At 31.1% G+C, this 26,614-nt stretch overlaps 1 protein-coding gene and 1 long non-coding RNA gene across 2 annotated transcripts in view; both read right to left on the reverse strand.

Moving 5' to 3' along the window:
* Nucleotides 1-3,113: 3,113 nt before the first annotated feature.
* LOC139519303 (uncharacterized) lies at nucleotides 3,114-8,221 on the reverse strand. The gene is made up of 3 exons (XR_011663561.1): nucleotides 7,967-8,221; nucleotides 6,040-6,215; nucleotides 3,114-5,194 (listed from the first exon to the last, which is right to left on the reverse strand). It is a non-coding gene; the product is annotated as an uncharacterized lncRNA (long non-coding RNA).
* Nucleotides 8,222-11,294: 3,073 nt separating this feature from the next.
* LOC139519304 (kinesin-like protein KIF11) overlaps nucleotides 11,295-26,614 on the reverse strand; it is a 34,697-nt gene continuing 19,377 nt past the window's right edge. The window contains exons 14-25 of the mRNA XM_071311281.1: nucleotides 26,422-26,594; nucleotides 25,784-25,912; nucleotides 24,942-25,097; nucleotides 24,693-24,737; nucleotides 23,478-23,539; nucleotides 22,442-22,541; nucleotides 21,892-21,975; nucleotides 18,095-18,190; nucleotides 16,590-16,812; nucleotides 15,932-16,113; nucleotides 13,459-13,563; nucleotides 11,295-12,699 (exon numbers count right to left, since the gene is read on the reverse strand). Of these exons, the coding sequence (XP_071167382.1) occupies nucleotides 12,553-12,699; nucleotides 13,459-13,563; nucleotides 15,932-16,113; nucleotides 16,590-16,812; nucleotides 18,095-18,190; nucleotides 21,892-21,975; nucleotides 22,442-22,541; nucleotides 23,478-23,539; nucleotides 24,693-24,737; nucleotides 24,942-25,097; nucleotides 25,784-25,912; nucleotides 26,422-26,594 (1,502 nt within the window). The 3' untranslated portion in view covers nucleotides 11,295-12,552. The remainder of the gene's footprint in view (nucleotides 12,700-13,458; nucleotides 13,564-15,931; nucleotides 16,114-16,589; nucleotides 16,813-18,094; nucleotides 18,191-21,891; nucleotides 21,976-22,441; nucleotides 22,542-23,477; nucleotides 23,540-24,692; nucleotides 24,738-24,941; nucleotides 25,098-25,783; nucleotides 25,913-26,421; nucleotides 26,595-26,614) is intronic.

Here is a 26,614-nt window from a genome sequence, read left to right on the forward strand (position 1 = left end):
GAAAACTACGGTATATGATAACCTTCTCAATAAACTGCACATCCATCCACCATCAATGGTATAAACATCAGCAAGTCAGACTTTGAATAACTAACCAATATCAATGACATACAGTATATTTCATACTCTATGTCTGCAAATATAAAGGAGATTCAAACAACAGAAGAGGGTGCCTGAGCACCAAAGATTACCAATTCCAGACAACCAAACAACAAAGTAAAAAATTATGTATCAGGCCTTTTAAACCACTTATAATCAATCAATAAGATTACCTTAAACCACTGGTTCATTTTATCACTGACTAAGAATCAACATACTAGAGACAATTATACTGAACCATCAGAAAGGAACAAAATCAATGTTTGACACTAGTTATTTTACTCACAGGTGTTACTTTACTCACTCAAATGGAGTCTGATTCCTGTATTGATTTTCTATTTATGACCATTTACTTATTAATATATCATAAGACATCTACTGTACATTGATCACAATCTAATACACTGGAATATTATTCATCAAGCATACTACCAAATCACCAATCTACAAGACACTAGATACTTGATCACAAACCCACTAGCACCAACCAATATATTGGTATGATGTTGGCGTCGTTGTTGTCCGAAGACATGTGTTTTTCGCTCTATAACTTTAGTATAAGTTAATAGAAATCTATGGAATTTAAACACAAGGTTTATGACAACAAAAAGAAGGTTGGGATTGATTTTGGAAGTTTTGGTCCCAACAGTTTAAGAATTAGGGGCCAAAAAAGGGTCCAATAAGCATTTTTTTTGTTTTCGCACAATAACTGTAGTATAAGTAAATAGAAATCTATGAAATTTAAACACAAGGTTTATGACCACAAAAGGAAGGTTGGGAATGATTTTGGGAGTTTTGGTTCCAACAGTTTAGGAATTAGGGTCCAAAATTAAACTTTGTTTGATTTCATAAAAAATTGAACTATTTGGGTTCTTTGATATGCCAAATCTAACTATGTATTTAGATTCTTAATTTTTGGTCCTGTTTTCAAATTGGTCTACATTAAGGTCCAAAGGGTCCAAAATTAAACTTAGTTTGATTTTAACAAAAATTGAATTCTTGGGGTTCTTTGATATGCTGAATCTAAACATGTACTTATTTTTTTTTAATTATGGGCCCAGTTTTCAAGTTGGTCCAAATCAGGGTCCGAAATTAAACTTTGTTGATTTCAACAAAAATTGAACATTTGAGGTTCTTCAATATGCTGAATCTAACTATGTATTTAGATTCTTAATTTTTGGTCCTGTTTTCAAATTGGTCTACATTAAGGTCCAAAGGGTCAAAAAAATTAAACTTAGTTTGATTTTAACAAAAATTGAATTCTTGGAGTTCTTTGATATGCTGAATCTAAACATGTACTTATTTTTTTTTATTATGGGCCCAGTTTTCAAGTTGGTCCAAATCAGGAAAATGGAAAAATTAAAGAATTTTTTAGTTTCTGTTCTCTTAACTTAAATTTAATGAAATGTGTATATAATGCTTATTACCTCTAAACTCAGTTTAAGTTCAATTTTTGGCAGCTTCACTTTTACAGTTCTTGAGTTATATCCTTTTATAACGTTATATGCTAGCGGGGGCATCATCTGTGTCCCTTTGGACACATTCCCCATTTATTTTTTTAGAAGTTACTATCAATTAATATTAATTTTAACCATGACTATGACATTTTATATTTTAATATTTTATGATGTATTTAAATGAGTAGTAATTGAGATCATTGTTGGAATAGGGGAAAGAGGGAGGTGGAAAAAAGAAATAGGGGGGGTCAATTTTTCTCATTTCAGATTTCAGAAATTAAATCTGAAAAACTTCAAATATTTTTTTTTGAGAGGATTAATATTCACTGGCATAGTGAATTGCTCAAATGCAAAAAGAAAATTAGGTTCATTAGACCACATTTATTCTGTGTCAGAAACCTATGTTGTGTCAACTATTTAATCACAATCCAAATTCAGAGCTGTATCCAGCTTGAATGGTTTGTCCATACTAGCCCCAACTGTTCAAGGTTCGACCTCTGCGGTCGTATAAAGCTGCATCCTGCGGAGCATCTGGTTCCTTATGAAATGAATCAAGGATACAAGTACAGATGCTGGTGTGGAATTTAGATGATGGAATTCATATAAAATCAGATGTGGTATGATTGCTAATGAGACGACTCCACATTTTAATAGATAAATACCAGGAGATGTAGACAATGAGACATTAACCAAACATAACCACAAATAGTTTAATTTCCTACAACATATGTTTAGTTGTTATATTGCTCAAAGTATAGTCAGGTTGTCAACAAATCTTACATAGATCCACTTTGAACAACTTATTACCCTAAGGAGAAAAATGCTCAGGACATAATTGAAACAAAATCAATTATGCCGTTTTTAACTAGGAACAGGAATATTCTACTTTTGTGAGTATTCAAACTTTTATATCTCAATCAGTGTTATAACAAAATCCACCAATACCACACAATTCAGAAAATGTACAACCCAGTAGTATCAAATGTACAAACAATTTAAACAATAATTGAATTATTTCATCACATTATTTTTTCTGAGTCAGTGCCCACATTAAACAAACAACCTTCAATAAGTAACATAAGTAGATCTTGTCAGTTTGTAGCCGTGTCACTGTCCTTCAGTATAGAAGATAAACACAGATTTCTATATCAGTAAAAGGGAGATGAAAGTCAGATTCTCAAACAACTTTTTCTGGAATTTATTTTTCAACTTCTGTTGTCAATAATGATAGTATTTTAAAGGGCAATGCAAATTGGTATGGAGACATCACTTCAACCATATGGGTAGATTTTTTTTAAATACTAGAAAAATTTGTTTGTATGGTCAGCTTTATTTTTCTAACAAAGGTTTCAGAAATTGGATCCATAAATTAAATTAACTTGGGTATTGAATAACTTATTTTAAGTGATAAGTTTACAGCAAAAGAAAGACAACTCTGGACAATTCTGAATCAACTGCAGCTGCTTATATAAAGATATGGTCTAGATGCCTTTACATTGCCATTCGAAAGTAGCAAGTAAGATGTGGGACAAAAGATCATTAATAAGATGACACAGATACAAATTACATTTTTATTTCGTATTATACACAGTATAATAAATCAAGTACATGTACTCATTTAAAATAATCAATGTCTTTTATTGTTGTTATTTAAAGTTAATTTAAAAACACACAAACCATTTCACATTAGTTATTCAATCAAAATGGAACAATAAGTACATGTATCATTTAAATAATACTTTTAAACTGGCTTTTTTCTGACTTTTGGAAGTTTTGTTTATAATTCTGACCAAAAAAGTGCAAAATCTGACAATACAAAAACAATGATACAAATAATGTTTCAACAGACAATTTAATTTGTAGAAAGCATGTTCTTTTTCAAGATGACTAGCTGTACATGTGGATTTATAAAAAAAAAATTCTTGCCTTTTTTAAAACAAACATTTTTCTTACATTTATTTTTAAAAAGACTACAAATCTCTACCTTACTGAGATCTGCATTAATTAATGCCTCTTTCATGTATAAAACAAATAATAATATCTAAGCAGTTATTTCAATTCAAAAATGAAAGTATTTAAGTTTTCACATTTTAGTTTAAAGTATCCAAAATATCTCTACAAACAAGCAAAAATCACCTTTTTCATTATTCTATGTATAAAAATAAAATGCAATGATATTATACTCCTCCAAATTAACAATAAATAAAATCACCGGTAAAAATATAAAACTTCACGTTTGTGTCAATGAAATACATATAATTATACAATAAAAGTCAGATACATATGTTTTACAAAGCTGATAGTGTTGTTCAAATTATGCATACTCATTTTTTCCCAATTTTGTATGCTAAAAGGGAATAAGAATGATTTCAAAAGGCAGAAGTAAATACAACAAGGGTAAAGCTTTGTAAAGTTTCAAGCAGCAACACATATGAACATCTATCTAGACATCTATATTGTCTGGAGGTTGATATGTTGGGATGTAAATTTTTGAATCGAATCATTCAATACAGAAACACTCAAAATATTTTTTTTTAGAAAATAGTGAAATAAATCTGTTTAATATTATGGCAAAACTACTGTAATACATAAAGTAAGAGATTAAAAAAAAAAATCCTAGATATTACGAATGATTAAAAACATCAATAGTAAGATGCTGAATAATTTTTGTAGATTCAGTATACTCAGAAGATGTCTTGAAAGATACTTGATATAAGGGTGGTTTTTTTTCTGAATGACCCCTCACAAGTTAATTATATTAAAAATCAGCTAGTTTTGTTTTAAAAACCAAAAAATTAAGTCTATCATGACCATGATGACAGGTTTTATTGTATATCCAAAATATAATTCACAACATTATGACAACACAATCTATATGTACATGTATTACAGTTATATCAATTTAATGTGCCCTATATTAACTAGCACCGAACAGAGGTAAATAAACCAGAGGTATCCTAAAGGGGTTTGCGTACTTAAATTTCTTTATGTAACTGTTATTTTTATATGATTCAAACACCATCACCCCATTGCACAAAATGTCAAGCAAATATCACGGCACAAAACATAAAAAAGCAAAATATTGTAAAATGGTGAAAAAATGTCTGCAACTGCACTTAATTTAGTTTTTAGTAGTAATAAGTCTATCAGATTGGAACTATGACAGCTAAAAAAAACAATGAATCATTGGAAAATATAAGACTTTAACCAAACATATCATTTTCAGTGACAGCGAAAAATGACTCTTATTATCAATCTAGTTGAAAAACTGGATTTATAACAAAATTATGTTATAAACATATATAGATATAGACTAATATCTTAAAGCAGCATGATAAATCAAAAAAATCTTGGTTAATAAATGAAACCAAACAAAACAAAAAATATACAAAATTATACAGCACAGTATCACTCTCAAGAGCTAGTAAATCTGAAATGCTTAAAGCTTCATGTCAACAAATTTTTAACAAAGGTGCATTTCTACAAAATGTTCCTTGTTCTTAAAGACTGGTCCCCAAGCTGGCTCCCATGCAGATCTCCTAATGCTCATCCTATCTTGAGCTTGGTTTGGGTCCTGTTGATCATGTGCTCTTTGAGAGGGAGGTGTGTCTGTTTGCATATTTTCAGGTTTGTTTTCCCTGCAAGATAAAAGGATTCTAACATGGATATTGTACAATGTTGTGTAAAAAAAAATCACACCAGTGACCATATACATGTAGATTAGTTGTAGTCTATACAGTACTTCTAAATACAAATGTTTTTATAATCTTTAGAACACAGTACTATTGTGTTTTCTAAATAGATTTTACATAACTTAAGAATGTATTACCTTAGCCGTATTTGGCATAACTTTTAGGAATTTTTGGTCCTCAATGCTCTTCAACTTCATACTTTATTTTGCCTTTTAATCACTTTTTGATTCGAGCGTCATTGATGAGTTTTTTGTAGACAAAACACGCGTCTGGTGTAAATATAAAATTTTGGTCCTGGTATCTATGATGAGTTTATTAACAAATGTGGTGCTATATTTTTAGAGAATTATGCTACTTAAAATCTACTATTATTTAAAATGCTACAGTGAACAGAACACTATATGTTTTTTCTTACTTAATATCATAAACACGATAAACATTTTCTGGTCTAGATGATACACTTTTCATACAACTGAAATTATTATCATGTTTTTTAGTTTTTGCTTTTCTTGTGATATTGTACGACATACTAGTGTACTTCTATGTGTACATCACAATTTTAACATAATTATAGTATAGTTACTTAAGCATGTTATTAATTAAGGATCAACTAAAAGTCAATGGCCTCTTGTCACTTGTTATTTCACTCCCTCGTCTCCTTGAGGCTTAAAAATCTAATTGATATTTTTATTTTCAAAGTTATTTTAACACTATAAGGGCTTGTACAAAAGGAAACATTCACAAATTGCAACTTAAAGATGATCTGATATTGCTAATTTTTTTCTACATACCGAGGGAGATTCTTTGGTTGAACAGCAGACATATCCTTCACCATTTTGCAATAAATTGCTGAGTATTCACTAATTATTCCAATATATTAAAACAAGATAAAAAAAATATTCAGTGGCTGTGTTTTCTGTCTATACCACTTGGTGTTGAGAAGTTAAAAACAGTGCACTAACAGTAACTGGAAGTAAAGAAATTATATTTATATATACAATGTATATATCAATAAAACATTTCATATTTAGTGTAAAATTTACATTTATTAGTTTTTTTAGGCTTTGAAGTACCGTAAATTGGGTTATTTTGTTGTAGTTCCTGCTCCACATGTGGCACCTGTTGTGTTGCTTATGTTATAACAAATCCTGTAAAAAGTCTAATTTCGGTAGGTCACATTCATGACAAGGGAAAGGATATTGTAGTAACGGCATAAGGAACATATCTGATATCATCTGTGAAACAATTATTCCATAACGGTCAACCAACGTGTAATGGCATCCTTAAAATTTACGAAGGGATGATTTCAACTTTACCATTTGGAACTCTTTAATTAATAGCTTCCTTGTGAGTAGCAATCCTCTATCAAGGAAGTCATGATAGTAAATACAAGCCTGGGAATATCGTATCAATTGGGAGATATATACTCTGTATGCAGGCGCTGCTGGAGTGTTGCTACATAGAAATTGAAAGTTCACAATTGGGAAGCTGAAATCATCTCTTTTGTTGTGAAGTTTTGTTTTCAAACGACCCTCATTGTCAATTTCTAGATGTAATTCAAGATATGAGACAGACTTAGCTGTATCTGTAGTATCCTTTATCTCCAGTTTGATGGGATAGATTCGTTCAACATAGTCACCAAATTTTGTATTATTTAGTGAGATGTGTCATAAATGTGCCAGTCTAGTGCTGATTAGACACTGTTAATAATTTGGTAATTAGAATATCCTTGTAATTCTTTATCTTCAATTGATTAACATGGACTGCCAGAACCATAAGGATAAAAATTTAGATCCTTGATTGTCAATAGAATAACATGTACTGCTATAATGATAAAAATTTGTAAAAAAATAAATAATCTATTAATAAGTGATTTTAATGTTTTAGATTTGTTTCATATTTTCATTCAGCGTTGAACACCATGATACAGAATCATTTACAATTGCATCCGTATCCAATTTTTTCATTAGGGTAAATGTCATGTTTAAGCATAAAAATATAGTATACATATACCAATACACATAATTAACAGCGCCTGGTGATGTTTTATAGCCTGACCGGTTTCGGTCTGAAAAGGACCTTCATCAGAGGCAAAATGATGGATTAATGTTTGCACCCTATTTATATAGATATGGTAACCGGCGGTTGAGTTATCCAGCAGTTCAGATTTAACTGGCATGTTTAGTTTGTGTATAGGTCATTTTAACTTGAATAATTCAGCGCTCTCTATCCACTACTTTTCTAGAGTATACTAGAGTGACCGAAGTGATCGGAATATAACGACTGGATTATTCGGGTTATAGTCATTTATATTTTGTCAATAAACGGGTAAATAAAGGCAAATACATGTATGAATGAGCTCACTCTCTACTACTGTTCCAAAATTTAAGACATCAATCGGACCAAGGATTTGTTTAGTATAACAAATCCTTGATTGGACGAAGCATCAAAATTCTATTTATATGGATATGGATAAAACCCAGTGCTTGTGTCTTACTAATCAAATTTTATAAACAGCTGTTTAATCATTATAATTTAATAAAGTCGTGTATATTCTAAATAAGTAAATAAACCCATATGATTTGTTGATGTTACGAATTTTGTACAGTCAAAATAACCGAATGTCATTCTACATGTATATTGACAATTAAATTAATAAATACACTCGGTGTAAAAAGGGTATTATGTCACGTAACGTAATATGGGTCAAAATTTTACCTTGTGACAAAACTGAATGGCAACGTTGGTTGCAGCACTGGCCGAAAACAGATTTGCTATTGTCTTCTGGTCAAACATTCGACTATTCATATAAGGAAACTGTAAGTATTCTTCTTTCACCGGCATTCACTTCGTCAGCTGTGTACTATTTTCCAGATTTGTTATGCTAGATTCTAATTTTAGAAACCATACGGTCAATGCGTGGTGTTTGACGATTTTGATTGGCCGTCTACCTAGAGGGAAAAGTCAAAGTCCAATCGTTCAGTTACGTTGTACGTGCTTAACCTGTTTAGAAAATATAAATCAATCGACTTAACAGCTTCTGGTTTTGTCAACCGTCCCAATAATAATTACGTCTTGGAAATCATTCATTTTATTTGCTTCTTCTTGTTAGTCTAAGCCTCCTTCAATTAGGACACAGTCAATTAGTATCACCTCCATATGGAATTTTACCTTATAATATTAAACTTAAAAATTTAAAGAATGAACACGTTTTTTCCAACATATGCACAGCTTTCATGACATCATTGATTCCAATATTCGACAATTATTGCCCTCAGAGATATGATATTCACCTAGGCAAATTACTGAAGGTGCATATATAAGGACTTAATAAGGGTCTCCACATGGGTTTTTGGGTACATATGCAGCTGGGATTTAAACCCCCCCTCTTCATATATTGTAGTCTTGTTAAATCCTGACCAATAAAAATGTTTTATGGCGAAATCACAATCCATTCATATATGACATATATTTCTCAATTAATATCACATACATTATATTTTTTACATCTTGACTTGATTTTAAACAATAAAACAACATTTATACAAAGATCTAATCAAAAGATGAAAATTATTGACCCATTGAAATATTACCTTGGTGAAATTGCATTGATATATTGGATGTGTCAAAAAAGGGATCCATTCCAGCAGGATATCTGTACATACCTTCATATAAGAAGATACTCTAGCATGTACCTGTTTCATCAATAACACAAGATAATAAGGGGAAGAGTTGAATACTAAATAATCTGTTGACAGAGAGAAATATCAGACATATCGTAAAATTAGTGATCATGATTGTTAGTTTTCCTACCGAAGTTGGGTGGTTCTCTCTAGCTTCCTCCACCAATTAAAACTGACCTCCATGAAATAGCACGTTTAAAGTGGTGTTCTACATCAATCAATCAATTTATCAACTAATGCCCCTTTTAACCAACTTATATTGGATAAACCCATAAAATGTAAAATATAATGCAGTCATAGGCAGGGCATTAACATGTGTCACTTACCTTGATCTAAGTGCATCTTCAATGATGGTCACTTACCAACATTGTAGTCTTATGATAGAATTCATAAGTAAATTTCTTCTTTATCTTGCAATGCTGATTAATTTTTTTCTCTAAGTGTTTTGCCATCAACACAATAAAGTGACTAAAAATCAATATTTTTGCTGTTTTTTTGTCTCCCATTAGTAGTCAATTCTCTTGACTTAATTGTAAATTTTGTCTTGGTGCTCTTTACTGCTGTCAAAAGTTTCTCTTTATCTTTTATAGTTCATACCTGCCAACTGTCACTATTTGCGGGGGATTTCCCCCATGGAGGCTCTTTTTAAAATTTTGAAACAGCAATTTTGTCCCCAATTTTAAACAAAACAGTTAATTTTACAATGACTCTAGGCTTATAAAAGCATGAAGAAGCCAAACAACATTAAAATGTATTTGAAGGCCCCCTTGAAGGTTTTTTTGGACTGTGACAGCCATCTTGCACGCAAAAACCCCATGGGCATTTTGAAAAGTTGGCAGGTATGATAGTTTTCAATAATAATTTATTTTGGTCAGATGAGATAAATATAGATCTGGATCCAAAGTGATCTGAACCTATTGGTGCACTAATAGATATGTCAATTATCAAAGGTTTCATACAGTTCATCAGACTACATGATGTCATAATGACAACTGAACTTTTACTATTAAGACATATTTTGTCAAGGCTATTCCAGAAACAAATGTATAGGAGGAATTGATGGTATATATTTTATCCGCAGGTTGTTGTACTGGAGGCAAATGTAATAGTGTTGGTAGATGTCTTTTTATCGAATACAATTTTATAGGGGGTCTTACTTCAAATTCAAAAATTGATAGTCAAAAATGTTCTAACGTGACGGTACCCAAATTGCACCTATTTTGACAGTTTTTTCATCTACGTTTTTTTATGATAAAGACAAAAATGTCCATTTTGTGTTTATTTTGTAGCCGTATCCTTCTTTATTATAAAGGTACACCAATTTGATTTTTATTCCATATGGAATGATAGAAAAATTGGCCTAAACTGACCTCCAAACCATCAATTATTCTGAAATGAGGAGTACCCAAATTGCATCCATGCTTAAATTCACATCGTCAAAAGTCTAATAACAGAGCTTTTGTTTAATTTCTTCAAATATTTTGAACAATTGGATATTAGTCCATGCTTACTCTTCATTATTTTTTAAATGGATATTTGTAACATATTGTATTTGCTCATTTTAAAAAGATGACGTTTTGATGACGTCGCATGGCGAGGTTTCAGTACATTTTGCTTTTTCAGTAAATACTTCATCTGTTGATAAATACTGTGAAAGTTTTGTGCATATCTAAATATTTTTACCTATGTTGAAAGATGTGCTTAGTATCAAATCATAAAAATACAAATTGTTTAGTCTCTATGAAATCTTGTAAGATTTTCGCTGCTAGTTTTTCTAAATAGGTGCAATTTGGGTACTCGGTGCAATTTGGGTACCGTTACGTTACCTGTTAAAGGCAGCATTAAATACTGATCAAAAACAACAAGTAGTTGTTTAGTTTAATTTGCTCCATCTAAAAGGTGTTTTGAACAGATCATTTTCTTATTCAAAACTATTTACTATTTGCTAATTCATAGTTTAGTGCAGTTCTTGGCTTTTTTTTATTACTGGTAGTATTTGATTTTGTAAATTAGGCTTCATATTCTGACCGATATAGATATTTGTGATTTTATACAAATGGTTAGAATATGTGGTAAAAGATTTTTTTTTAAGTAGACAATAGTCAATACTAATGCATACTAAATAGTCTTCATTTAATCTTTAAATATTTGTGAGTTTTGAAGTCAAATTGCTATGAAACCACTGCTTTCTGAATCAGAAAGGAAAATTTCATGACATAAATTCTTTAATAAATTGCTATATTATATCATGCCATACCATCGGGCTAATTAGAAAAGGTGTGTACCTTCTCCTTTTGTGTCAAAGGTAAGGAAGTTAAGAAAACAAGGGAGGTAATCTTGTAATGCCATTAATAAAACCAACAACACCTTGACCTTTATTTTTTCTTTCTGTTACATTTCAAAGTTTTAGGAAGTGTAATTAAATAAAACTCATATCTAAAACACCATATATATAAATATTGATAAAAGTTGCTGCATCAGTAATGATTTAGCAGAAGTTGTAACCAACATATTAGAATTCACAAAATGTTGACTAGAAAAACATATTTTTTTTCTTTTTTGACATTTTACTTGTTAATAATTTGAGTGTTTGAAACACATTTCATTATTGTTATAGCACAATTGTAGATTCTTTTTAAAGGATCATAAAAACAATTTAAAATTCAACTGTAGGAAAATTTAGCCACAATGGAAATGATCTTAACAATATTATAACATCACACAGAAAATAAAAGAAATGAATTCAGCAGTTTTTTGATACATATGACTTATAGCTGAAGGTTAAACATGAACAGCTTTCTTACCGGTCATTTATATACAATAAATGTTAATAGTGGATAACATTCAAACAAAAGATTATAATTGCCATATTTCAGTAACAGAGTATGCTCTTATTAATTATGAATTCAGCATGTATATACTAAAAGAAAGAGTAGACGAGAAAAAGAAGAAAGATAGGAAACATATATAAGAATCAAAATAGTAATTCAACATTTACTCATAAAATTCTACAGGCAATCTCTTAACAAACAAAAATATTATGATGTCTTTATGGTTAAAAATATACATAATATCATAATTAATATACTTAGGTTTTGAGAAACTTGCAAAATGTATCCGAGAAAGATGGAACATAATAATAGTGAGCTTTTGTCAAAAACATATTGTATTTTTTATTGAATCTTTAATACTTCCATAAGAATCATTAATATCATTTCTAACAACAAAAAGCAGTTGCAATTTTTAATCATAGAAAAATATTGATATATATATATATATTACTGCATCTGAGGAATCAAATTACAGAGGAATTTTTGTGAATACTTTCATTAACTTTAAAATTCATTTAAATATTAGAACCTTACATGCATTTCTTACTAGCAAAATGTCTTATTTTCCATTTAAAAATTAATCTAATTCTATGGCATTTTTTTTAGTTTTATTTACATTACATTGAGGTAAATAAACACAAGATGAGCTATAATAAAATAAACATCAATTGGATATGAATGCACTAAAAAAGTTAAAACCGATTAAAAATTTAAGCACCACTAAAACAATTAAAATGTCTTAATGTACAGGTATATGCAGCTTTAAATAGTAAATAAAAATCCTTTTTTCTCATGAATCATTGTTGCTCCTTAGCGGAAGTCGTGACTTCCCTCTTGGTGTTATATTGTCTTGATTTGTTTTAGGTTTTTTGCTGGTTGTACTAGAAGTAGACTTGGTATGGTGTTTCCTCACTCTGTTCTCTTTTGTATCTGATGCCTATAAAACAACAAAAATAAATATCAACTGATATAAAACAACAAAAATAAATATCAACTGATATAAGATTACAATGTATTGTATCCCCTTCTTTTTAGCTGCTGAGAAAATTGGTATAAAATTTTCATGACACGTTATGGTAGAGATACCTATTGTTGATGATTTACATGACATATTATGGTTAAGATACCAAATGTTGATGATTTAATGACACATTATGGTTAGGGCTGTTCCAGAAAATACTATGTCCCCCCCAGGGACGGCACTTTTTTTTAACCCCCACCACCCACAGAAATAAAATTTAATTAGAACAGCACTCCCTTTGCATTTTGGTATTTCAAATACAACCACCCACATAATATTTAAAAAAATTGCCTTCCCTGGGGGGGACATAGTATTTTCTGGAACAGCCCTTAATATACCAAATGTTGATGATTTACATGACACATTTAAGTTATGATACCAAATGTTAATGATTTACATGACACATGGTTGAGATACCAAATGTTGATGATTTACATGACACATTAAAGTTAAGATACCAAATGTTGAAGATTTACACGACACACTAAAGTTATGATACCAAATGTTGATGATTTACATGACACTAAAGTTAAGAGACCAAATGTTGAGGATTTACATGACACATTATGGTTCACATACCAATACCATATATTGAAGATTTACACTACACATTTTGGTTGAAGTACCAGATGTTAAAGATTAACATGACACATCATTGCAATAATAAAACCCTACCTTACTGAATCCTGACATGGTTGAGATTCCCGACGTTGAAGATTTACATGACCTACTGCTACAATCACTCATATCATCTCGGATTATCTCTTCCTCTCCATTTACCTAAAACAATTAATTAAGATGTAAAAGATGAACTAAGTATGTTCTCCGTTACTGATACGGTTGTCTTTTTTTAAAACTACCTCTACAATTTTTTTGGGGAAAAATTTATAATTTTTATTGAAATTAGACAGTTTGTTTATTTTTTTAAACACAGCTCCATTTTTTGCTGACCATTGCCGTCTCTTTTGCACATTTCTACTGTATATTTTGGTTGTCAAGACATTTTCAACCTGTAAGGTACTTTTAGGGAGAGGAAAGAAACGGAAACAATGATGGTACTTAATGCATTGAAAACCACATGTGTTACAAACACTGGATGATTCTGATCAGAAACCCAGATCTCAAAAGCGCTTTCATATCAAAATAATTACATGTATAAGAATTTACTAACATTACTAACAGTGCAATCGGAAAATGCAACACTTATTGGGAGGAATTTTATGCCATTTTTTTTGTAATTGGGAATTCTATCTAGTGGAAAAAGTCTAATTTCGTATTCAATTTGAGGCAAACAATATCACTGTCTTTTAACAAGGAACCAGTCACAGTTATATGCCAACCTTCATCACTCCTTCAATATGTCTTATGGTAAGATCATGATGTGCAATACACATGTCCCAATTTCATGAAGAGGGAAGAACATATTGATTTTTTGTGCAGTTATTTCAACTTTTTTCTTCAATCATTACATTAGTTCTGATTCTTTTAACCCTTTCAACGCTATACATGGCATATGCCGCGATGACATACGCTGTCCGCCACTGCTATTCACGGCATATGCCGCGATGACAACGGATTTTGCATAAGGACTCTTAAACCATTCGGTTTTCATTCGGGTCCTCTCTAATTTTTCCTTGTATGAATCGAGGATATGCAATGTCTCATTTGCGCTTGAAATCCCGGCAATTTTTATTGTAAAATCATGCAGTAGAAGGAAAATTGACGGAAAATAAAAACAAATATTTTGACAAATGCAAATGGCGGAAATCGGAAACGAAGCTGTAAATATGGAAATATTTCAGCATTTCTATGGCGAAACTGATGACGAGGATTAGTTAAAAGGTTTCTTGTTATCTCAATGTGTTTATTACATTCAATTCGTGTGGGAAATATGATTTGATCGATCATTACGAGACGTAAAAAAAGGGGGGAAAACGGAGGTTGACTGAAAATTTTGAGGACGGAGCCACTGATTTGTGCCATGATTACATAATACGTTGTGTATGGTGCAATACGCTACGGAATCGAGCAATTGGTGTCTTCTTTATTATATGGCAGATAAAAAAACAAAATAGATGAAGACGAAAAGTAGTTTTTATTCAAAATTCAACACAAATGTAACAAATTACACCTTTTACCTGTTAATTACCTGAAAATGTAGGTAACCTGATAAAAAATTTACTGAAATAACTGCCTATCATTACAGTTCATACTCTCCTGAGCATTTTTCATGCAATAACTTTTTCTGTATCTCTTATAATAAAAAAGATACAGCAGTCTGAAAAGGAATATACTGTTCTAATGAATGAACACAAAAAAAATGCAGCAGCAGCAGCCATTTTTCTATTTTTTTGTGTAGCGTTGAAAGGGTTAAAATATTTATTTGTCAGAAAAAAAGAGTTTCCAATTCAAGACAGAAATGCAACAATTTATAAATAAAAAAAAGAATTAAAATTGTTCTATCACACAAAGATTGAACACTTTAATGGAATTGGTACATTTTTCTGACCAGTCCAGGGCTTTCCATAAAAATAGAAGTAGTTGGCTAAATTAAAATTATAGGTGTTTGTCATATCCCTCTGGCAAAAAGTGTACTGTAATGCATCATTTTGTTCTATCCCTTTTTTTTGTGTACTGTGATGCACCTAGTGTTCTATAACTTTTTTTGCTGTACCGTTATGCACCTAGTGTTCTATAACTTTTTTTGCTGTACCGTTATGCACCTAGTGTTCTATAACTTTTTTTGCTGTACCGTTATGCACCTAGTGTTCTATAACTTTTTTTAGTGTACCGTGATGCACCTAGTGTTCTATAACTTTTTTTGCTGTACCGTTATGCACCTAGTGTTCTATAACTTTTTTTGCTGTACCGTTATGCACCTAGTGTTCTATAACTTTTTTTGCTGTACCGTTATGCACCTAGTGTTCTATAACTTTTTTTGCTGTACCGTTATGTACCTAGTGTTCTATTACTTTTTTTGGTGTACTGTTATTTACCTAGTGTTCTATAACTATTTCGGTGTACTGTGATGTACCTACTTGTTCTATAACTATGTTGGTGTACTATGATAACCTAGCTGTCGTATAACTATTTTTGGTGTACTTGATACCTGTTCTATAACTATGTTGGTGTAATATGATGTACCTACCTGTTCAATAACTATTCTTGGTGCACTATTCTCCTCATCAACTGTGGCTAGTTGTGATTCTAAGTTCATCACTATTGGATCTTGTTGATATGTTGATCTATAATCTGTCAGGATCACACCATGATCATCTGTTTTAGTGAGGATTCTAGGATAAGTTATCTCACGTCTCTGTGGAGTTAAACCTGTTCAAAAATAGTATAAAGTTATAAAAGTTGCTAGATACATGGCATTAATTATAGAATATAGTTGATACTCTCAAGGAGATGGATTTTCTCGCTTGAGTCGTTACAGTGAAAGTTAGAAAAGCAATCTAGTTGAGATGACCAATCTCTTAATCGCTATTTTACCTATGACAACGTTAATCATTTCATTGACAATGGGCATGTGCACCCTTAGTTGCTAGTGATAATTTTTCATAACACTCTACTGTGCTGAGAAAGGAAATTATCAGTTAGTAAGCTTAAAATATCGTAAAATAGCAATAATGCGCAATATCAGAGAATTTGTAGTTGGAACTTGCCAAGATCTACTAAAATTAACAATAACTGACAGAATTGAATCATATGTAAAGTACACAAAGACAACAATTTTTTTTTTAATTCAATTACTGTCAAATCTTTGTTAGATGAAGATATTACACAAATATAGAAAGACTAACCAGTAGGAATATCTTTCTTTATTTCATCCACCAAAAAGTTCTGTACATCTTCTGTTCTTCTGTTTAATTCACAGGTCAAACACTGTGACCATTCAGTCACATGATCTATCTGTTCGGTCATCTGTGACTGACTGACTTCCATATGTTTGACTACTTCTGTATGGTCCTGGTTAGCACTGGATACCAGTTTATCTGTGCTTTCCTTGGAGTGATCTGTTAAACTCTAAAATGCATTTCAATTAAAAAAATAATTGAGACAATCAATGTCTATTGCAAATTATTTAATCAACATTCAATGAAATATTTCTAATGGTTTTTACAGCATTATGTGGAAGAAATGTAGCTATCAAACATATTATACAGGTACCATACATATTGAAAAGAATTTTAATGTATATTGACACGATTGAACAGGGTGGATATTTTGAATATATACTGCAGCTGTGCTATTTGAGCAGCCAAATTGCATTGACCGTATATTTATATGTGATATAGTCACTGACCGTGTATCGCCTTGTTTATGACATTGACAATGTGTTTCCGAAGTATTTTATTTATGACGTCTATAAAACATACAGGTTTGCGGAAAATTTACCTCTTCCGCGCAATATTAGGAAATGATGGTTTTTACCCTAAACACTTCATTTAGAACAATTTTAAAAGTTGCAGTATATAAAGAATAACCATACCTTGACTCGAAATATCAATGTTGTGTGTACTCGGCTCGAAACAGGTAGAAATGCTCGGCACAGCCTCGCTTTCTACCTGTTTCTAAGCCTTGTACACATAACATTGATATTTCGAGACAAGGTATGGTTATTCTATATATATATATAGCTTGGAATCTTTTTGCTAACATGAAATGAAATTGTGAGTTAAATAACATTTTCTCATAAATACTATCTTTAAAAAATATCTATTCTATTTTTGACAAATCTTAAAAATACACCAGCAACTCTTTTCACAAAAAATCTTACGCTTAAAGATTTAAGATTTTTTATGAAAAGAACCGCAGCAATATAGTGTACTTATTATGTAATGAGTAATTAACCTATGATCTGGATATGATATAGGATAACTGTTACAAAATAAAATTGATGCAGATTAGATAGCAAAATTACAACATCAAATCAAACAAGTTTTTGTGTTTAATACTGTATACTTGTATGTTTTTAAATCAAACTTAAACTGTACATAAACTTGTCCATCAAAATATAATTTTCCCTTATCAACCATAATTATTTTGTCTGAAGTTAAGATTGATCAATATCTATTTTGCACTTTTTATAATGCAAAAACATCAGTGCGACATTCATTGACAGTGGTTTTCCATAATTTTCGTTTAAAAAGAAAATTAAACATGTCCAGAAAAATACAGTTTGGTTTACATTGGCCTTGTTGATACTGGGAGGAAAAAACTTCACATCATAAACTTTCAATACATTTTACCAATTGTTTGTTTAAATGTTACTATTTTGTAAGTCCCATCCCATTAAAATGCTTACCATTGATTTTTCTGCATATTTCTCTGAATTTTGTTGACTAGATTTTTTAAATTCTTCTACGCTTGAGCAAATCCTCTCTTCAAAGGCAGACCATACCTATAAATTATAAAAAATACAAATATTTGTAAAATCCACTAGTCTGTTGTCCACTAGTATATTATTTTAGGCCTTAATATCCATCCATTCTTCTATAAACCACCAGCCCACCTCCCACACTATTCAAAAGTATCATAAGGTTAGTGCCAGATATGTGCCAGTGTTCTCCCCAGGCCGTTTTAGCGTCGCGGTACCGCGACGCTATATTTTCTTCCTGTGACGCTATAATAATTTCCGCGACGCTATAATTATTTCCGCGATGCTATAATTATTTTCAGGATGTTATTTTTCTCGTTTCTATATGGCAAAGCCATGTCCTAAATTTTGAACTTTATTCTAATTACCGCTTATGATCATAAAAAATATATTACCTTTAATTGTAATCCCTTCAAGTCGGACAAAAGAGGCAATTTAGAGTGATTAAATGGGTGTTAATTGCCCTTTGGGTGATAACTGTTTGGATACGAATACCCCAAGCTGTCACTTGTGACATGATTGATACCACGTGGTATGCAATCGGAAATTTCGACAAGAATGTATGGCAGATTTTACAGTATTGTGTTCTGTCTCCTACTTTCATGTTGCTAACGTGACAGAGACAAAAATGAGTAACGTTAGCGACATTTGGACATGTCACATGAGCAACAACATCTTTAAAAGTTAAAATGTATGCACACAGTGATGTTTAATATATGCCTGGAGTAATAAAATTGTACAGTCTGGTTTAGAATTTCTAAATATACAGAATGTCATTTGCAGGTGTACTTTATATCAAATGAATACACAAGAAACCAAAAAATGAGTAACGTTAGCGACATTTGGACATGTCACATGAGCAACAACATCTTTAAAAGTTAAAATGTATGCACACAGTGATGTTTAATATACGCCTGGAGTAATAAAATTGTACAGTCTGGTTTAGAATTTCTAAATATACAGAATGTCATTGGCAGGTGTACTTTATATCAAATGAATACACAAGAAACCAATTCGTAATAGTAACATTAGCAACATCTACTATCATGACATTACATTTTGTTGCGAACGTCTTTTTGGTGGACGGAATACATTTAAGGTCCTCTTGTAACGATATTACATACAACTTACCTTCTTTGCTTCCCCATCATGTGAAGGAACTGACTCCAAATCTATTTCTGCAAAGGGCGATATCGTAACTCCTATACAGGAGAGTTACAGATCTAAATATATGTTGCTCACGTGACACTGATTTGGACGGAAACGTCGAGCAGTAACGTTCGCAAAAAATAAAACAGCCAATGATATTGATTCCTCAAGTCCTTTGAACCCCTTACGTCATCCAAATTTAATATGATTGCTATTTTCAATTATTTATAAAACCCGGGATAAAAATAACTACAATGGGCTGTCTGAGAACCATTAAGAAAATTGCGATCGTGACATACCACAATGGACGGAAAAGACGTGACGTTAGCAACAATATTATTAAATTACCTTTTTTAGCCTTTACCAATAAAAATCTGCCTTAAAGTTATGATTAAAACACAAAAGAAGACTTTTTATTAAAATAGAAGTCCATGTTATTAGGCTCCACTTATAAATAATACTTCAAAATTCCACTCCAAATAAGCTGGATGTCAGTAAAGTAGGTCATGATGTCTATTCCATGTCCAATATTTTGAAATTGAAAATCCTCTAATTCTAACAAAAAACACAAACACAGAGTAATTTTTATTTTTATTTACTCAGAAAGACACATTTTATTCAATACCATAATGCATTACTCCATTACACAGTCTGTTTCACAGTTTCAGCAATTGCTTTTTTGATGGATACAAAAAAACAATATTTCCTTCTTATTGTAAAATCTGCCGTAATCAGAAAATCATAAACAAAAAATTCGAAATATATGTTTGCAATATGAAAATTCAGAAAACAAACAATTTTTCTCTTTTTACAAAGAGGTTGAGTCGTATCATTTTATGACTTTCAAAATATTAGTACTTTCTTTCTCTTCCCGTGTAAATTGAGAGTGAAAATTTTGATATTGAGCTAAATAAGTTTTGTACTTTCTTTAGAAAGTGATCATAATTGGTTTTAGGTTATGTTTCATCCATTTAATGCATTAAAAACGTCATATTCATTTCCAATCTCTTGTCAAACATTGTTTATTTTCGTATTTTTCATTGCTATCGGCGGCCATTGATTATTTTAGTGTAAAATCCTTATCGGAACCGGACCAGATATGACAAAAATCCGCATTTTAGGATAATAACAGAAAACAATGATACCTAAGCATTAACAGACTTTGTTAGATAACTTTGTTGGAAATAAATACTATTTTGATAAAAAGAAACAACTGGGACTAATTCATTGAGTACCATTAACCAATATATTTCATAACATGATAAAGAACAAGATTTTTAATTTAAAAGTTATTGCTATATGATACTTTCTCTTCCCTTTTTTTTTTTTTTTTTTTTTTGTAAGAATCATTTTTTTTCCCTACATATTAACCCTTTCACCGATTGCTGCCAAGACAGAAGCTACTCTGAGAGGATGGCGTCCCTGGCTACTATTACTCAAGTTGGAAATATTCATAATAAATGTCAATAAAAACTTATTTGTAGTTATTTGTGTATTTATTTTATTCACTAAGACCATGTTCACAGTTTTGTTCATGTTTTGACAATTTTTTCTTCATAAAATATCAAAATTTTCAAATTTTCGTCATTATCAAGGTGAAATTCTCAAAATTCGACTCTTTCACCCCAAATCGTAATTTTTTAACCCAAAACGGCAAAATTTTGAAAAATTTTATGAGGCTGTACAAATTCCTCACACTGATCGATGTCCATTCCAACTGTTTTGTACATAAAACGACATTTTAAGTCAAAAAAGTATACTAGTTTGGCTTCAATTCTTCCATATTCTTTCCAAAAAAATGTTCCCTCATTTCAAATTCTCGTAAATTCCGTAAATTTCCTCTGATTTTGACACGGTTTTCAACAAACAGAACCGCAATGTTTACACTTTCATCCGGGTTATCCATCAAAGAAAGATAACCCACGTTTGCACTGTTTGAGCGGGAAACATAAAAGAGGTATTCCGATCCCGGTAAAACGGGACTCATCGTCAGCTGTCTGAAGCGTGAATCCCGGTAAACCGGGACTCGTCGGCGAAAGGGTTAAGTGCAATTGTATCTATACAGGTTGCACTATAATAAACCATTCATTCATTTAGCTGGGTAGGTAGGGTAACTGAAACATAATATATTTTTATTTGGCCCAAGAGGAAAAAAATAATTCTGGAACTATAAATGAATATAGAAAACGTAAACTGAAAAATCTGTTATCATGCATCATATGGTTAGTTTAATTGTATTCTCAGTTATGAATTCAACAAAATAGACACAAAGATTAGGGTGGAATGAAATATTTTATTAAAAAGATGAGGGCCAATAGCATACAAACTATATAATAAATTTGTAATAAACAATAACGTATATAACATAAAGGAAATAGAGCATTGCCACGACGCGACAAATTACATTGAAAAAATTACAATATTTTTTTTTACGCCAAATGTGATGCTATCCAAAATTTCTGGGGAGAACACTGTGTGCCTCTATAAATTTCTGTTCAGTACTGTCTATTCTCCAACACACAGTTAAATCTCATTAAGTTTGTTGGCTGCAATTACAATGTTATTTTATAACTTACCTGTTGTCTGTCATTTTGGAATTCCAGAACTTTACTTTTAGACATGTCACATGACTCCATACATGTAGCAACTTCTGTATGTATCTGTAAATAAAAGGTAAAACCTGTTTTGACAACTACTAACATATTGCTTGATCCAGACAAGAATCAAACCCATGACTTTCAACATGGCAGCAAAGAGTGTAACTACCTAGGTGAATATGCTAAGGTTTACACCCAGTTCTTGTCTTTTACAGAGGCAGAAAAAAAAATGTTAGTGGACAAGCTTTTCACTACAAACAAAACTTTAGAAGTAAAGATTCCCTCTTATATTATGTGATATAGTAGTTGCTCCCTGTTGTATACTAAGTGCTACAACTAATGATACATTTGAATGACTCAAAAGGTGGTTTTGGTTATGTTTTAGCTGATACTGAGCTGCATATCTGTTTTTTTTTATAATTAAAAAGATGCAAAAATTAGTCAATGCTGGCACTTGAAAAGAAAACATGTGAATGGACCTCAGTATACTTTGTAGTAGTAATGAAATCAAATATAACTAGCTTCGTACCTTGTCTACCTCCATCAGATTTGTCTGACAGTTTTCAGAAGTTGACTTGGTAATCTTCTCACAACTCACTTCATTTTCTTTCTGGACCTCCTTTAATTTGCTAAAAATAATACAAATTCAATTTTGAGTTATAACTATGTTTGCAAACATCTTAATAAAAAACAATAGTTTCTCTGAAGGTGTTGGAGAGAAACTATAGTTTGTTTTTTTTCTTCATTCACTTTAATACTGCATTAACTGATTGTCCAGAAATCTTCAACCTGCTTAATTAATGTACTTATTTCTCATTACCATAATCAGGGTTGTATAATTCGCACTGGTACAAAGTCTGCACCCTCTTCTCCCCATTAAATTCAGGTAAAAAAACTTTTTGTAATTGTGAGAAAAGGTCTAATGAAACCCCCGTAATTTCAAATTGTGTGTGGTCTTTTGTAGTATTTTCTTGGAAAAACCTGTTTCCATCATCTAACAGAGGCTGAAACTGCTTGTAAATGATTCTAGAACACTTCACAATTGTTAAAATAAGTCTTTGGTTAACCCAAAAGTTTGAATAGCATGTGTAAAAGAAGAAAAAAAACGGTGACAGATGAAATCAGTACATAATAGATATCTCTATAATCAACTATGAAAGTAAAACAGTTCCATCCTTATGTGAAACAGTGTTTAGTATATCTATGAAATTAATATTTGAAGGGTCTTCAGCCAATACAAAACATATTAGTCAGTATGAAACACCAAAACAGAACGATTAATAGCTGATTATGTTTTGTAGTTTACATATCGAAAGCTGGTTTACTTTACGGTTGTCTTTTTAACTTGTTTTGTACCGTTTCATTCAAGCAGATACCAGTTTAATTTAATTTAAGCAATGCATTGAAAAAAAAACGAGAAATTTGTAATGTAGCGCCCCTGTCTGGCAGGTTTAATTTTGGAGAATAATTTGGAGACTATATATATTTAATATAAAAGCCTTTTAAAGGTATCTATGGTCAGTAAACCTTGTAATCTGTACATGCTTAATCACATGACCCCTTACCTTTCTGCTTTATGATAGAACTGTTTAATGGCTTGCTTTCGGTCTTCTACAAATTCATTTGTCTGAAATTATTGAAATTACTTATTATTATAAGAATAGGTCAAGGCTCAAATGGCAGAGTTACATGATTGTATTTCATTTTAAATAAGCAAAACTGAAAAAAACAAGAATGTGTCCCCAGTACACAGATGTCCCATCCGCACTATCATTTTCTATGTTAAATGGACCGTGAAAATGGTGGAAGTCTATAATTTGGCATTTGAATTAGGAAGATCATATCATAAGGAACATGTGTACTAAGTTTCAAGTTGATTGGACTTCAACTTCATCAAAAACTACCTCAACCAAAAACTTTAACCTGAAGCGGGACGGACAAACGAACGAACAGACCAGACCAGAAAACATAATGCCCATAAATGGGTCATAAAAACACACTGTAGGGATATCAACTAACAGACAAAATGGTCACAAATGAGCATCCTCAATTGAAAATTGCTAAAATTAACTAAGTTTCAGGCTAACCATAAAAATGTTATAGGTTGATGTAGACTAATGACCATTCTGAAAGCAGCTGTCAAAATTATATTTGACATAGCTTGTTTACATATTTTTTCTTCCACAAATTTTTCTGGTCCTGAACTGATGTACAAAATATGTATTTCTATTGAGAGATCAGTTACACACTTGTTAAAAGGGCAACTTTCTCCAAGGTTCAAGTTTTCATTAATATAAAAGAAAAACATATGTAAAGGTATCTTATAAAGAATATGTGACAATGTAATATTCTGTATTAATATAGTCTTCATTTTAGAATTCAGGGACAGTTGAAAAGGAATTAAAAAAAAAGATAACAAACAATGTTAATTATGACAGTTTGCACATCTCTGGTATCTGAATTTAATCGGCATAAAAAGTTTCAAGCTTCAAAACTATAAAACAAATGATGTATCTTATAATGCATTTCCAAAAATGACACCTAGAAGTGAAATAATATACCAAACACTTTGCCTTATCATATCAGTTTAATTTTTTACAATCATATAGGCTTTATATTAGCAATTGAATGTGACAAAAAATGTGCATTTTGAAACACAAGAAGGCAAATTGACTTCATTCAATTTTTAAATGACTTTATATTCCCATGTTTATTGAAATTAAACAGCTTTAATACTATTTTGGACTGACTTGTATATAAATAACTATTTAATTACTTACATTTTTCAACAAGCCTTGTCTTCTTTCCAATAATTTCATCATTTCCTGTAAAGGAATCAATATTTAATACAAATGTGATAAATTGTTCTAGGAAAAATACTTCTGCAGTTAAAATGCTTCATAAATCCTATATTTTTTTTTATCATAGTTCTGTTCCAATGATTCATATTTTCCAAATATTGTAACTTTTATTTTTCAGAGGGTGTTCAAATTGACAAAACTTTCTTTGTAAAACTTGTGTATGTATACCTCATCAATATCATGCTGTTCTGTCAGATTCTTCTGAAGCCATTCCATTTTTTCTTCTTGTTGACTTGTGTACTCTGTAACCATGGTAACTATACTAGTCAAACTTGTCTGCAGACTTGTAGCCCAATCATTCAACATATCCTCAACAGCAGGTTGCTAATAAAAACAAAATGACAGAATATAAGTACAGCATATCATGATTTATCCACAATTTTTTCAAAGAAAGGAACACAAATGTGTGAATAATTATTGCATTTTAAGGAAAATCTGCATACAGCTATATGTATTAGATATCAGAATACACATTCTTAATATTGTGATACTAACCCCGTTAAATGATTCATATTTATAATAAAACCTTCAAATAATTTCTGAATTTACAGCACATGATGTTACTCAATTATGATTGATTGATTTTTAAGAGCCAATTTAGGTACTTATATGCAATTTCATAGAGGTCAGATTTTATTTCTCAAAATTTTTAAAAAACAAAAACAGATCCACTAAGTGCTCAAATGTTACAAATCATAACTATTATGTTGCTGACAAAATATGAAGTCATTTAGTTCAGTGGTACCCAAGTGTAACAGAAGGACCAACTAAAGGACTGAATGCAGTATCCACTCCTAAAGTGGGATATAATCATCAAAATAAGTGAACTTCATACACAAACATGTATTGTTTTTGACACACTGTTTTGACTCGTGACTAAAAACCAGTGTTGTCATAGATCAGGACTATACAAACACGTGTTAGTAAATACCATATATTTAAAAGCATGTGTTTGTCTTGTCTGTTTATTTGACAACAACTAGGGTATTAAGACAATTTATACTACAAACCTGTGTGGTCATAGACTGTTTTTCATGAGACAACTTGTTTAATGTAGAAGTAAGGCTCTGGTGTATGTTTGTCATAAGAGGAACATATTCTTCAGATTTAAACGTAGACATCATTTGACTTTCCTCCATCTGAAATAATATGATGAGATTTTAAAAATCCACATAATAATCACTTTTGTTGTATTACACAGTTTAAAATAAGAACAATGTCTGAGGAAGAGAAATGGAACTTCTGTTTTATAAATGGAAAGAGAATACCTGTCATAGACCTTCTGCTAAGTTTATATAGTTTTGTGAACATTCGTGCAACTACAAAATATCACCTATTCTTATTAGTTTAATATCAAAAATCATACTAGCCTCTTGATAAATAATACTAATTTTACAGTTTGAAAATAAATATCCCTAACATTAAAATGACTGCAATTGTGTTGGTAAAAAGGCACAAATCCAAGCACAAACAAAGCAAAATTGGTATCTGAATAAAGTTCAACTTCTGCTTTTGTTAGAATATATTTTGGACTTGTTTCTTGAATCTTTTTTGGATCAATTCTAAACTGAAAATTTCAACAAACATTGCATTTTCTTATTTCAGTATTTGGGAACTTTACACAATATTTGGGGATGATTAACCTTACCTTCTTTGATGTAGTGTCTGTCTTAATTTGATCAGCCCATGTGGTTGTGTTATTTAATTGTCTCTCCTGACAGGATGTTAACTCTTCAGTGTGAGAGGTTATATTAGAATGAAGATCAGCTATATGTGAACAAAGTGTAGATACTTCCTCTTGTCTCCTTTGTAATAAGTTCTCTGAAGAAAAAAAACATATT

The sequence above is a fragment of the Mytilus edulis genome, chromosome 4, assembly GCF_963676685.1.
Source record: "Mytilus edulis chromosome 4, xbMytEdul2.2, whole genome shotgun sequence".
NCBI classification, from domain to species: Eukaryota; Metazoa; Mollusca; class Bivalvia; order Mytilida; family Mytilidae; genus Mytilus; species Mytilus edulis.